Genomic DNA, 14,624 nt, shown 5'->3' with positions numbered 1-14,624 from the left:
CAGAGCTCAAATCAATGCCAGTGAACACAAAGACTCAGTTTCACCAGTGAAAGCCTTATTGTACAATGCACTAGATATATAGGGTCTGAAGTAAAGCAACTACATCAGCTTAGTCATGCTGGCACCAATTTTTCTCATCCAGATGACACAAGGCATATATGATCATCAGCAGGAACCCTCTGGTATTAAAACCAGTCATAATTTTAACAGTTTACTGACATAGCATTTATAATGTCCATGTTATTTACTTTTATGAACTAACCAGAGACTAATTAAATCTGCAAACCTATAAAATGCACTGCTGGCAAAGCTAAATCAGATTATAGTATTGGTTATTACACAGAATTGTTGGTTCCTAAATACTGTTGCAACCAGAGTTGGGAAACATTAATCAAAGCTAATTTCTTGTTTGCTACCAAGATCTACAGGTTTTCCCTCTCACAGCCAGTGAAAAGCATCCTAATCTTAATTAGGCATACACCCAAAAAGTGAAAGCTAGAAGTGTGACAACTGAAGTTACTATTTGCCAAGGACAGTTTAAACCCAGTGCTTACGAGGAAAACTGGAAGTGCATAGTTTTCACGTCAGTCTAGTATCAGGCTGCTCCCAGCCTTAATTTTAATGAGAAAAATACTTCTCATCAATTTTACCCTAGAAATACAGAAGAGACTGTAGCCAGGATGCATAAATCAGGAATACTGGGAAAGTTGCAAGAGCGGTACGGTTTAAAAAAAAACAAAAAAACAAAAAAACCACAAAACAAAAAACCACCCCAAACAACAAAAAAACTCCACAACACCAAACCCACACAGAAAATGTCTTGACAGCTCTGAGATGCAACAAAAAATAACCAACCAAGAATGTTTCCAACAAGTAACTACTCTATGTTACACTAGTGTGCATTTCAACCAGAATCTGAAAAGTCTGAATACAGAATTTCTTCAATTTACATACATAGATGATAACAGGATTTTTTTTTTTTTAAACTAAGTCAAAGCATTGGCAATGTATCTACAATTCCAGCTCAGTCATGAAAACTGAGATATATCATCTAGATTTTCAAAGGCCTGCAAACAAAAACAGGAGAGGGGGAAAATTGAGGTATGAAATTTGAAGCAGCAGGACAGGGAGCAAAAAGTCTGGTAACCATTGCTGTTGATAAAGGTCATGAGCCTTTGGAAAAATGCAGTCAATTATCATTAAAAATAAATTAACAAATGAAAAGACTACTGAAGATCACATGGGGACATGTTAAAATTAAGTAGGCTAAAGTCACACTGAGGAGTATGATTTTTAACCAGTATAAACTTTTTGCACTTTACTGAAGCATTATTCAAACTTTGTTTCAAAGTTTGTAACAGCCAATAGCAAGAGGTCCTGCTAAAAACTGTGACAGCTATATGGGGGGAAACATTTTTTTTAATCTTCCCTTTATATCAGCTACCCTTGATCCTCACAAGCAGGAATCTGAATGTATTAGGCACTTACATAATTGACTTGGGTTCAGCTACTGCTCATCATCCCACATGCTGCTTAAAAGCTTGCTGGGTATCAGTAGAGGTCAACAGATTGGACTACAAGCACATAACAATAAATCTGAGTTAGGCAATTACAACGCAGTAGCCAGGCTAATCACCCCCCACTACAGTCAGGAAGCTGGGCACTCCACAGGCTGCTGCCGTCAACAGCATCCTGCAGTCTCAAAGATGTTACACCATGCACACATCAGTAAGGCTCTTTCTCAACGCTTCCTATGGCACCCTGCCATTTCCATACGCAGAACTGCAAGATCTGCACAAGGTCCACCACCAAATTACCAAGTACTTGTTCTCAACACTCAGTGCCTTTGTTTTACGGGCAAAGTGTCTGTTTTTCAAATATATGCTCTTTAACAGGGATTCAGTGTGATAATTAAAGCATGTGGGAAGACAAATCTTCATTAGCCTGTTCTTAGTAATGTACATTGCAATTATGTTCTTGTCAGAATACTGTTTATCTTTGAAATAGAACGGTTGCAACTGCATTTAGGGAGAGCTACCTTAGCTTTAAAAAGATTTGATTGGCAATGCATAGAGCTTGTGTTTTCTGCTGCCTTAGCTAACTGACAAATTGTCATTATCCTGCAGTTGCTGGCAATGCAAAGAGCAAAGAGGATTTTTAGGTAACCATCTCTGCATCTGTTAAAACTGAAAACCAAAACCGTATTAGAGCTGCTGATTCCAAGAGTTGCATGTGGTGTTTAGCAGCTCTAACTTCTGCGGGTAGTACTGGGTTTTATCTGCATAGCATAAGAGAATGTGACAGTACTCCTGGACCAACAGCACCAGGAAGGAACTTCATTAATCAACCTGTAGCACTTCGGGAAAATAAGACTGACCATTAAACAACCTAATCAGGAAAACAAGTTAAGATTAAATGACCTGAAGTTTTGCTAAAGTACAGGACTGCTATCTGGTGTAAACTTATAGTGTTACATTCCAACATTATGAAAGCATCACACACTCCTATTTTTTTAATCACCTTTTAATTCCCTGTTCTGAGAGAAGGTATAAGCTTAAATAAATGGACTTAGTTCTGAAAAGTTCCTGATCTGAAAGCAGAAAGGACTATGAACCCAATTTTGCATACAGTCTTCTTTTAAAGATCTGCTACATCTGTGAAATAAGCGCTTGCAGCTATTGCATTCAAAGCAGTTATTACAAACTGCTGTAAGGGCAGCAAAAGAAATAGTAACAAAAAACATTGAAGGAAGGACTGTAGTGCAATTCCAAGCCCCTCAGTAAAAAGCAAGAAAAAAAATCTTTCATTTTTTTTCATTATTTTATTTTTTATTACAGAACAGCAGGAATTTGCTCACAGTTTGTACAAATAAAACTGTATTTTTTACTAAATACACCCTGTGTAAATCTGGCACAGTGCTTACACGGGGGAAAAAAATAGCCTGGTTAGCAAGATACAAAAATTCTGTGACCAGCATGGACATTTAAATGGTGTACATGTCACGTATTCTTATTGTGACTATACCTCCAGACACAGGAAAAAAAAAAAAAATTGTTCACACTAAAACCTAATACTGACATACAGTAATGAAGATACTTGACTCTGTATTCACATTTGAATCTCACATGCCTCAGCTCAGCATTTCTGAGCAGTCAACATTAAATCTTAGTCACCAATAACTTCTAAGTGCTACCAACGTACTAATAGGACTTACTGTTACAAACTTGGTAATATACTTGATGAGATTTTTAACAGTATAATTAATTTTTAATTGAAACTAAGGACAAGTTGGGCTTTTTAATTTGTTACCCTTAAGATACTTTGGGTAAGATACAGGAAAGCACCTAGTTTGGGTTTGGTTTTTCTTTTTTGAACGAGAATCACTACTGTGAAGATAAATTGCAGATACAGTCCTTCTTAAAGTTCTTCTAGGGTCAAAATTTTCTAAGAACACAAAAGTCTTCACATTATGAAGGGCAAGTGCAATTAGCCTTGTAAAAAGCACTGTGTCTCTATTAAGGTCTTGATCAGCTTCCTCTTGAGGAAAAAAAACCAAACAAAACCCACAACTTTATTACTTTTGGAAAATATCACTGCTTGGCAAATGAATACCCATGGTTTTGGGTAAGGAATTGGAAGGAGTATCTGCTACCTGCCACCTTCCCAAATTTCAGAGAATAAGAACACACAGATCCATGCCTCAACCCACCAGTAGAACAAAAAGCACTGAAAGCAACTTTGAGCTGGATGGGAGAGCAGTAACAAGAGCTTTGACATTCCAAGTTTCCAGCTAACAAGGGTCTTGTAGACATTACTTTAGAAAAGAGGCATATGGAAAACTTGACAATAAAGCCTGCTGTTAGGTGTTCTTCTGCCAATCTCACAGTGGAAAAGGGGAACTTCAGAGTATCATCTCTTCTGGTGTGAAGGCTGTATAAAAGAAGGCAGGGAAGAAGGGCAAAATACAAACATAGTTTGCTAAAGCACTTGCTGCCCTTGCAACTCTTCCTTCAGTTGGTAAGTAAAAAGCAAGATTGCTAACTCCTTTCATTTCTCAGGACCTGTTTTTAAGCATGCTTCTCTAACTCAATCTGTGTATCTCTATGATCACCCTTACATCTGCACTATTCTTCCTTTCTACAGGAGGTGGCTAATCCTATCTAGTTAAATGCATCCATTTCTCATCTGTACTGAAAGCTAAGACATAAATATTTATGAGGGTCACATTCAACCTTTCATTGATTTCTCTAACCATAAAAGCAGATATTATGTAAGGCATAGCAATGTCAAGGCTAAAATAAATAGGAAATAACAAACTTGAAACTTATCTTAAAATTAGAAGAAACTTTGAAGGAGACAGAGATGCTAAAGATAATGTCTGGAAGTAATTTCAGGAAAGGAAAAAATATTTTGTCATGTTGTCCTCTTAAAACAACATCCTAAGGCAGGCTTTTCTGTATTCACTAAGTATTTCAAAATAGCATTTTAAAGAAGAAATAGTACCAGCATAACAATTTCAGTTTTAAGAAATATTCAAATTCAGCTGTACATAGCTACATTATTCCTCCCAGAGGAATCAGGGAAAGGCAGACTATGTGATCAGTTGTCTCTGTCATCTAGGAACAACCAACCAGCATGCTGGAGGAAAAAAGTGGCACTTGGGGGCAAAGGAGGGGAATTTACTCATAACCGAGATAGTAATTTTACCATCTACTGCTGATGCTAACTGAAAAAAAGTACTTGCATCTTTCGGCAAGTAAGTCTGCAGATGCAAATTTTATAGAATCTAAGTTTTCATTAGAACAGCTTATAGTAGAGAAGTTTGTAAGAGCACAAAAAACATGAAGTAACATTAAAAAACTTTTTAAATCAAGTATGAAATGTAGTGAAGGTTATTAACACAATACCAAGAAACTCAGAAATTACCAAGCCTACAGTCACAGTAAGCTGACACAAAAAGGGGAACCTGTTTCAGTGCACCTTTTGTCTCCCAGGTTGCACATCTCTGCCCCCTCTGCAGAGAAGCCAACAATCATGTGAACTCAATCACCAATTCGATGGGGGGATAATAAACACATTTAATTTTTTGGTGCATCAGTTACCAATCAGATCAATAAGCTCAAGTGAAAACTCTACAGACACGTGACTGCTAGATCCAGAAGGAATACAGTGGAGGAGCTTGGTTTCCTCTTGGGGAGAGATCAAGGAGAAGCAAGCAGCCTGCTGTTCCAACACACGGAGTGTAATGTGAAATCGTGCCCTCAGCCACTCTCTTCTGGCTGCAGCTGAAGCAATTTATAAGATGACTGTCCTTTCTGCTTTCCACTGACACTTTGCCAGAAGCCACTAGCCCCCAAGATGCACAGGTATAACTAAAAGTACCAACCCTGGTTCTTCAATGGTGACGCTGAAACAACCCAGCTTAGCTGGAATGTCTTTGTTAGCAGGATTTTTCCAACTTCAACCACTTTAATTTTGATTAAGCAACGAAATGTACTTAATGTTACGCTAGCAAGTTTCATATGGCAGATATTCCTAGTTGAGGGGGGAAAGAGAGAAATGTTAGGAGGTGAGAAGAGTAATTTCTAGTTGAGTCAGCAGCAAAACTAATGCAATTTTTTACTTGCAGCAATGATAAAAGCAACATACTTGGGCAGGAAGATGCTTAAGGTAATATCTGTATCACTACCAAGAACTGACTGAATTACGTAATTCCAGCAGCTTATTTATAAATCAACCTACGAACAAGGGCTCATCAACATAGAAATAATTACAGAAACACTAAAACTTCATTAGTAAATAGTCTGAATGTAATAGTAGCTCTGTAGTAGCCATGCTTTGCTCACTATTTGTGCCTTGTTTATTTGTGAAGACTAAACTGTAGCATGGCTGCACAAATGCAAACATTCAATGCTGCTATGAAGCTCTGACCTACATCTTGCCACCTGCTTGCACACTAAAGGTTTATGCTACAACAGCCCTGCTAACAGTTAAGCACCATGTACAGTAAATCCCAGATCACCTAAACCCTGAGAGAAGTACAAAGGAAGTATTTCTGCTGCAAGATCAACAGTGGTTTGTAGCAGGACTTCACTGTGACAGAACAACCACTATTTCTGCAGAAATCTACAAGGAAAAAGGTCATTATTGGGGAAAAGACTAACGTAAAGCTTGGAGCTAAACAGTTAATCTTTAATTGATTCCAAATGACATCTTCTCCCCCCTTGGTAACTCTCAGTTAAGCTCTTTAATTAGAACAGAAGGACCCAGCAAGTGTGAACACACTTCATTTCTACAGTAGACCTCAAGCACATGTCTGACTGTAGCCAGTTCCTCCCATAACAAAGGTCCTCAACAGCACTACTGTACTGACTAGCTACATTTATTTTAAGAGAGAAATTCAAACAAAATCTTCTGCTTCTCAAGATCTGGAAACTACCATGGTCAGTCTTGTAAGTTACTAATACTTCAGCACTTTTCCCAAAATTCTCCTATATTCTTGGGCAGAAGCTTCTAAGTGCTGGATTATTATATTTACAACAGAAAGACACAGAGTCACAGAAAAATGTAACAAAGGCTATTGAAACAGCTGAGAAGTGTTGACGCACCTTTTGACTGACTACAAAAATATGGTAAACTTCAAAAAGACAGAAATTGTCAAACAAGTTAAAAATAAAGTAAAATGCAAATTAGTATTCATCATATCTTTTAATTGCAAGCAGAGATAAGATCTATCGAGACCTATCTAAATGATCTAAGGAAGTAATTTTTCTTCTGCAAGTTACACCAACTAGAAATAAGTATAAAAAATAAATAAAATAGAGCTCTTATAATAGTTTTGGCAGTTCTTCATGTTCTCATCTCAGAAAAAAATAATAATCAGAACTTCCTGTTCTTTTTTACTAGTCAATTTGGAAACAGAGAAAGGTTAACTAATTTTCCATTTTGGTTTATTATAAGTTTTCATGCAAATTTGGATTATGACATAACAGCATTTACAGAATATGAACGTGCATTCAGCTCTAAGCTTTTTTTCCCCATTCACAAATAAATTATTTCATTAAAACTATGCCATATATTATTTCAGTAAGAAAGAACAGACCTATTTCATTCTATCATTGCTCTATAAAGTTTTTTAAAAGTGTGAAAATGTTGATGGGTTTGTCATGTTTCCACATCCACATTTAAGCCTACCAGGTGAGGATGCAAATGGATCAAAGGTTTGAATTGTAGAAAGAGGAGCTAAGACAGCTTCACCCAGCCCAGCTAGTATCCAGCTCTCTTCTCTTCAATGCCTCAGAACAACTAATGTCAAAATATTATTCAGTTTCAGTCACCACGCTTCATCTTTAGTGCTACTTTTTCAACCTCAACTATATCGTAACTCATCTTTAGGAAAAAAATATTTTTTTTAAACTGAAATTTCCAATTATTTTTTTTTTATGAGAAGCTCTGAAATATGTATTCATCACTAAAGTAAAGATGGTTAAGCATTACATAGCACAGTATAGATCCAAAGGAAAAGTGCTGCACTTAAGCTTTTGGCACCTGCACAAATCACATCCCTAGGTCTCAAGATCCACACCCAAAAAATAAAGTATATTTAATTAAGAACTACTTATGAAAAATCTACACTAACAAATCTGGATAGATTTTCAGGAAAATTTAAGCCACACCAGAAAAGTTACATACTACTGGGGAAAAAGGATACTGTGACAGAAAACGTTAGGCTGCTAGGCTCAACTCTAAATATATCATGTATCACAGTGATAAACTGGGAAACACATAAACCTAGGATAAAAGATAACATGATCTGTAACATCCATTCCTCCCCCACTCTCCGGTGCACAAACTTTACTCTTCTGGCAGAAAGTTCCATTCCTAGACAACAAAAAGCCACCAACTGGTTTTGATCCCAAAGTTTCAGTTCTTGTTTCAGATGAAGCATTAAAAGTTAAGTATGTTTTTAGTGCAAACTGGTGTCTAAGGACCGGATGATGGACTACTAGCCTGCAATCTTTGGAAAACCCAGGCAATGCAATGGAGCTGCAGTACTCTGCGCTCCCGGGAGCACCCCAAATGCTCAATGGACATGCCTATGGAGAGTTCTACAGTGCGGCTGAGAAGTAGCTGAGGCGCAGGTAACTGTGGCCTTGTTATCACTTACTGGATGGACGTTTCATAACTAAAATGGTAAAAACCTTTACAAATACCGCTCTCGGAGAAGCCATCAGCAAGTGAACCAGCAGCACACACAAGCCAAGGGCAGAATAAATCATACGTGCATACTACATTAGGAAGCTAGACACAACAGTCAATGGCATTACATGTTACCAGAACAGAATGAATTTCCTCCTACTCCGTGACAGCAGGAGACATTCATCAAGGCAATAAAGTTATATCCTATCTTGTCTGGATGCAGAATAAATCTGATCAAGGTTCATGGCAAGCTGATGTGATTTTTGCCAGTTCTTGGACTGGACATGAGTGAACATTTGACAACTCAGGAACGCTCAAACCAGGGTCTTAAGAGCAAACATTCCAGTTTGGCTTTATGGTTGTAGTTGGCCGAAGATAAGCATGGGACAATTATCAGCTCTTTAAATGAATAAGCTTCTAAGCTGTTTTTTTAAAATTCAAAAATTATTTACTTAATAGATTACAGGCTAAACATAGCATCAATGTGTTAATATCTGAGAGCAGAAGAAAACTTAAGGAAAGTAATAGCCCTGCAAACATAAATGGCATACACCACAGCAAATCCAACCACACAACTGAAGAAATATGAGCCGAGATATCCGTATCTTCCTGCGCTGACAGAGGTCAACATACTACCTGACTAGCAGTTGGCAGTATAAAAAATTGACTTCTAAAACTATTTTAGATGCGGTTTAAAATAATGGTTCATATATAATTTAAGAAGCGTAGTTGTCATGGAAGCCAAATCTTTATAAGCCTCTAAAAAATCCTAATTTGCTCCCTAAAATAAAAATTAATGTATATCCCCTATCCTTTCCTTTAAATTCAGTAGATCTGTTTTTCATCACAGCACGGTTTGCATTCCACAAGGGGCAATATCACTAGCTTACATAAGAGTAAAACCAACCTTGACACAGACAGCACTAATTAACAGACATAAAAACAACTCAAGCAGCCATACAACGCAGACTAATCCTTGCTGCTACAAATGCCAAAGACATCTCAACTAGCACTTTGTGTTTGCGCGTAGGTGGAGCAATCAGTCATTCATCCCAATCTTGCACATGTAAACAAGAAAATGCAATACGTGAAGAATAGAGATTACATCTTACCTCATTTAAATGCATGGAAAAAATAATAACAAAAAAAAAGGATGGTAAAACTCTATACACTTAAATTGTTTTTTCCCACTGAAGCTATGATCCTAAGTTAATAAAATAATTTTAAACTCTTTCACTGCTGATACTCCATCAGTCATACAGACAGTTTGGCAAACAGAAAAATAGGCTGAACACAATTCATGACATGACCTCAGGCTTCCCCCCAAACAACAGATGCTGCAGACTGACAGCCCAATTCATTGTCATCATAGAGCCAACAAATCTGATAGACAGACCACTGACAAATTCCCCAGCGCAGAGGAAGCCACCACATTATTCACAATTCTGTCCCGCTTTATTCACAGCCTTGCTCCTTCCTTCACCCCTTGCACTGGATGTATGCCAGGAGAAAAGAGGGCTACAAGAAATCAAGGGACAAGTTAGAGTGGCCCTATGGCTCTTCATGCCTCTGCAGTGCCACCAAAATTGGCATCCCAACAAACAAAATGCTTAAGGCCTCATTTTTCTCTATAGTGGATTTTGTGCCAGAAAATTCTTGGGAAAGCCTAAAATTGGGCTTAGAAAATTTAAAGCCTATAGGCCATAATCAAGAAGCACCAAACATGTGCCCATTTTAATTAGCATTCTAAATTATCTATGTAGAAACATCTTACCTTGAAAACTTTGTTTGCTTTGTTACCAAGGATTGATACTTAAATGTGAATTCTTCCCAAAACATTTTAGTAGTATCTTTTCATTTATCCATAACCACTGCAGGCTGTCCAATGTCCAAGTGCAATCCTATCTCAAAATCAACATCTGCTCATAGGTTCCCTGAGTATTTTTTCAGTTTAGAGCTGCCTCCGCTCTCTCCCCACCCCAAAGGGTATGTTTTGAGAAAGAAAGGAAGACCTAGGAAAAACAGTTTGCTTTTGGAGAAGGATTCTCAATCAAATGCTTTGGACTAAGGACTGTATAATCCCAAAAAAAAGCCATGAATATATTGCATGCTTGCCTTAGCTTTACAAAATGCACCATTGCATTTATATTCTGACAAAACACGGAATCCTTACACAAACAGATTTCCAACACATAAGGCAGTCCCACAACAATAAATCAATAAACTTTCTTTTTTAAAAGAAATGTAGGTGTATTGCTAATGAAGATGACTGAGTACTTCTCCAACAGAATTAAATTTAACTTAAAAGAATGCATTATACCAATGCACTTCAGTACTAGCCAGAAGATGTCTTTATCATAAGAGCACATTCATACTCTAGAAACAGGGTTAAAAGCTATCTGCCACCAAAGGGATTTCAAATTCTCAAGCCTGCACAGTCCCACCGATTTCAACAAGACTCTGACCTCACAGCTGCCAGACTGAACACCTAGTAACTCCAAAATTTAAATCCACTTTAATCATGTTGAAAAAGCTTCAGATACTTTACTCTTGTATTACTTTTAAGAAAAAGCAAATACTACGCAGAGCCAGAGAAGCAGTTCTGTTCTAAAGCAGATGTGAAGTTGATACACAAAGTACACACAGAAGTGAATCACAGTGGAGTACATGCGTTACTCTGCACAAATTAAGGCTACCTAATTGTTTTGAGACATCTCCTTCCCACCCACCAGCTCACTCTGAAATAACTAATTCAATTTTCATTTGCTGGGTAAAGTTGCCACCACACTATCCACACCCACATCCGACTCATTTAAACTGTCTTTTAATAAGCAGAATCCAGCAGAGGTCAGAAATGGCCCTAGACAGGAAATGCCTGTGTGTTTTCCATTCAGGCACTGCAGATTACTCTTCTACATGAAGACAGCCCAGGTCTAGGGTCATGCTGTTGTACAAACTTAATTTTAAATCATTTTCTGCTTAACCTGCAGTATTACTCTTTGAAGATACCGTAAAAAGGAACTTGGAAGCTTACAAATTCTGTTGCCCTATTGGCATTTGTATTTCATAATATTTCTGTTAAATCTAATTAACTGTTATATACCTTCTGGATTTGGCATTCTCATGATGTAAGAAAAACAAATCATTATAATACATTAATGAAAACTCCAAGCAGACATTGTTCAACTCCATAGCCTCGATCCAAACTGGAGTTTAGAGCATCACCACTTCCCTTTTATTACATAAGTATGAAAGAGTAGCTTGCAATATCCAAGAATGATCTCAGGAACGTGACAGCACAAAGCTTTTTGCACAGCACACCTGGAACACAAAGCACCCGACTACTGCCTTACAGTACTAATTGATCACACAAGCATTTTAAAAAACGTTTCCTGAATGCCTCCTAGAGAGAAGTGCATCAACAGGATGCTATTTTAAAAGGAGAAATAATTGCCAGGGAATTAATAACCTGGATTTTTGCAACACTTCTACAGCCAGTTGGAAACACTAAACCATGAAGTAATATGCATCCCCATCTCTCAGCAGCGCACAGATGGAGACTTGCAAAAAGCCAATCTGCAACCAGCACATTCAGCGGTTGAAGAAAAAAACTTGAGGCATCATAACGCTAGCCCTCTTTGTGGAAGATATATTTTTTTAAAACTGTATCTTCTGACAAATATCCATTGCAACGTTGCCAGAAGCGATACTCCCGGATCCTGCTGTTTTATCGGCACGCCAGAGAGAACCTAACTCCCTGGGTTTAATCACGGCTGCTATAAACATGAGACACCCTTCCAGAGGGTGTTTTTATCGCTGCAGTTCACAAGTCAACGAGCATAGGTCACACACTTCGTCAGCCTCGCGGGGGGCTGCGGCGGCTACTCCGCCCCCTACCCCCCGCTCCTTAACCACCGGCTCCGGCCCGAACTGCCGCGGAAAGTTTTCCCCGAGAGCTGGCCTTGCGAGCGCCTCAGAAACACCCGTTCGCTCCTGCAGCTCAACCAGGGGAGAAGGAAACGATTTGTTTTTAATTGCAAAGTGCCCACAAAACATTGCCTTACCCACCGCAGCCACTAGAGATTTCTTATCGAAGCACTTTCTCACTCGGTGGGCGCTTTGTAAAAGCGCTGAAGCAGCAGCCGGAGCTTTTGCACCGCGAAGGGACTGGGGGCGGGGGGGAAGGTTAAAAACGCACCCCCAGCAAGGCAAGGCAGCGCTCCCCACGCCGTGCCCGGCCGTGCCCCGGCGGCCGCGGGCGAGGCAGGCTGCACCGGCGCACCGCAGAAGGGGCGGCTGGCACCCACGGCCCCGCGCCACAATCTGGCAGCAGGCTGCCTGCACCGCTCTCTGCACGCAGCTCCCTGTTCGGCAGCGCTACGTACTGACCTCCCCGGCGGCGGCGGCTCCTCCATGGCGGCGGCGGTAGACACCAGCGCGGCGACGTCTCTCATGCATGCACCGAGGCCGGCATGGCGGCGGATCCCAGTGCGCGGCCCGGCCTGGCCCGCTGCGGTGCAGGGGGTGCAGCGAGGAGGCGAAGGGGAGAGGGAGGGGGGATCTCTACCCAGCTGCAGGAACCCCGCCGCGCAGAGCCGCCCGCGCGGCCGCCATCTTGAAAACAGCCTCCGAGGGCAGAGAAGCCGGGAGCATCGCTACGGCGCGCGAGGAGGGACCGGCCGATCCAGAGGCGCTCGCTGCGCCGCGGCCGGGCAGGGGGCGGGGAGCGGCTCGAGGCGTGGGCTCCCCCCCGCCCGTTGCCCCGCCGAGGGGGTGCCCGCTTCTCACGCAGGCAATGCGGACCTCTCGGGACGCGGGGGGGGGGTTCCCCTGCGGTTCTCCGGGAGGGGACGGTACGCGGGAGGGACCGCGTTTGTTTCGGCGCCAGGCGGTGATGGAGGCGCGGCGGGAGCTGCCGCCCCGCCAGCTGGCGCCTGGCTCCCTACCCACCCGTGACAGAGCTGTTAGCCGTTATCGACTGCCATTCGCCACGGGTGCCGGGGTCTCCAAACTTGCAAGTTTCCACAAGGTTAGCAGCCAGGGATAGGAGCAAACTCTAATTCCTGGGAGGAAGACGGTTTACCTCAGCAGGTACCGGCTCCCCGCAGCCTTCTTGGGTGATGGCCAACGCGGGCCGAGGCTGGAGCTGCCCAGCCTTCTCCAAGTCGTTGGAAGACATGAGAGACCCACAAAGTCCCCTTGAAGGAGAACGTGGAAGAACGAGCAGGGGTGCTCATAGCTTTGCAGGGAAAAACAAAATAAGCAGGCATTGTTTATTCTGCTGTTTATGGAGCAACTTGTTATTTTTATAAACCTGGTCTTCCAAAAGCCTCCAGCAGCATTGGTTATCGGCCTTGAACAGAGAACTGGGACCATGTTATCCATTTGGAAATACAGGGAGGAAAAATGTAATTTCCTGAACTATAGCTTGGCTGGAATACCAATGTTAACGCCCTACAAAGGCAGAAAAGTGCCATGAGTTATTTAATTCTAACAATTGGTAAGAGAGCTCCTCATCTTTTGTTTTATAGGACTGGAAGCAGAGAAGCAAATCTTAGCATCAGTATTGTGTATACAAACAGTATATGTTATTTCTGAAGAGCGAAATTTTACCTTGGACTGGAATCGATGCTAGATTCTGCTTTATGCACAGTTCCTTCATTAAATTAACTGTACAAGAAGCTTACACAGATTTCTAGCCTGATACTAAAATTCAGTTGTAAGGTCTTTGTTGATGCTATAAAGTTGTCCATGTGTCTATGCAAGTTTCAGAAAAGAATAGTCTGCAAATTGATTTTAACAGGCCCTTTAAAATAAGAGATTTTTGTTTAAAGCTGAAAAGCAGAACATATTTCTACTATACAGATGAATAAGGTGCAGGAAGCCAGCTCCTTGTTTTCTATAGGTAAAGAAAAATACCTGGATCATCATGACCCTGATGATCATGACATTTAAACATTAAGACACTCAGCGTTTATGTGCAGAATTGTTACTTAAGATTACCCCATATAATAGAAAAAAGCAGTATTTAACAATTTTTGGTCAAATACTTGAGCCCAAAACCAAAAAGCAGTTCTAAAGGCAGATACACACAATACTTTACTACTAAACTGTCATTGTGAACAACACCTAGAAACTATAGATGTGGAAAGTCAACAGTAGAAATCCTGATGTGCTAACCTAATAAATTACTTGTCATCTCCGTAAATACTTAAATTCTCTAAATCTAAAGCAAAGCTGCTTATTTCACAGTATGCACTTTTTTAGTATGATTACAAATAATAAAGGCTCAATGTCTTGATGAAATAATTGCATAGCGATGGATTTTAGCATTCTTTTCAGCTACATTATGGATCATCATCTGACACCATCTCATCAGCTATTTGCAGGGCAGAGAAGTCTTTATGTTCAGCAATCACGACAAA

General features: G+C 40.3%; 1 protein-coding gene across 6 annotated transcripts in view; it reads right to left on the bottom strand.

The window, feature by feature from the left end:
• The window catches only part of MAP3K4 (mitogen-activated protein kinase kinase kinase 4), a 71,171-nt gene extending 58,182 nt beyond the window's left edge, over positions 1-12,989 (bottom strand). For all 6 annotated transcript variants that reach the window (XM_075748509.1, XM_075748506.1, XM_075748507.1 and 3 more), the window contains exon 1: positions 12,589-12,989. In XM_075748509.1, coding sequence (XP_075604624.1) covers positions 12,589-12,653 — 65 coding nt within the window. In that variant the 5' untranslated portion in view covers positions 12,654-12,989. The remainder of the gene's footprint in view (positions 1-12,588) is intronic.
• Positions 12,990-14,624: the final 1,635 nt, after the last annotated feature.

The sequence above is a fragment of the Balearica regulorum genome, chromosome 3 (genome assembly GCF_011004875.1).
Source record: "Balearica regulorum gibbericeps isolate bBalReg1 chromosome 3, bBalReg1.pri, whole genome shotgun sequence".
Taxonomy (NCBI): Eukaryota; Metazoa; Chordata; class Aves; order Gruiformes; family Gruidae; genus Balearica; species Balearica regulorum.
This window is presented reverse-complemented; position numbering and strand designations above follow the sequence as displayed.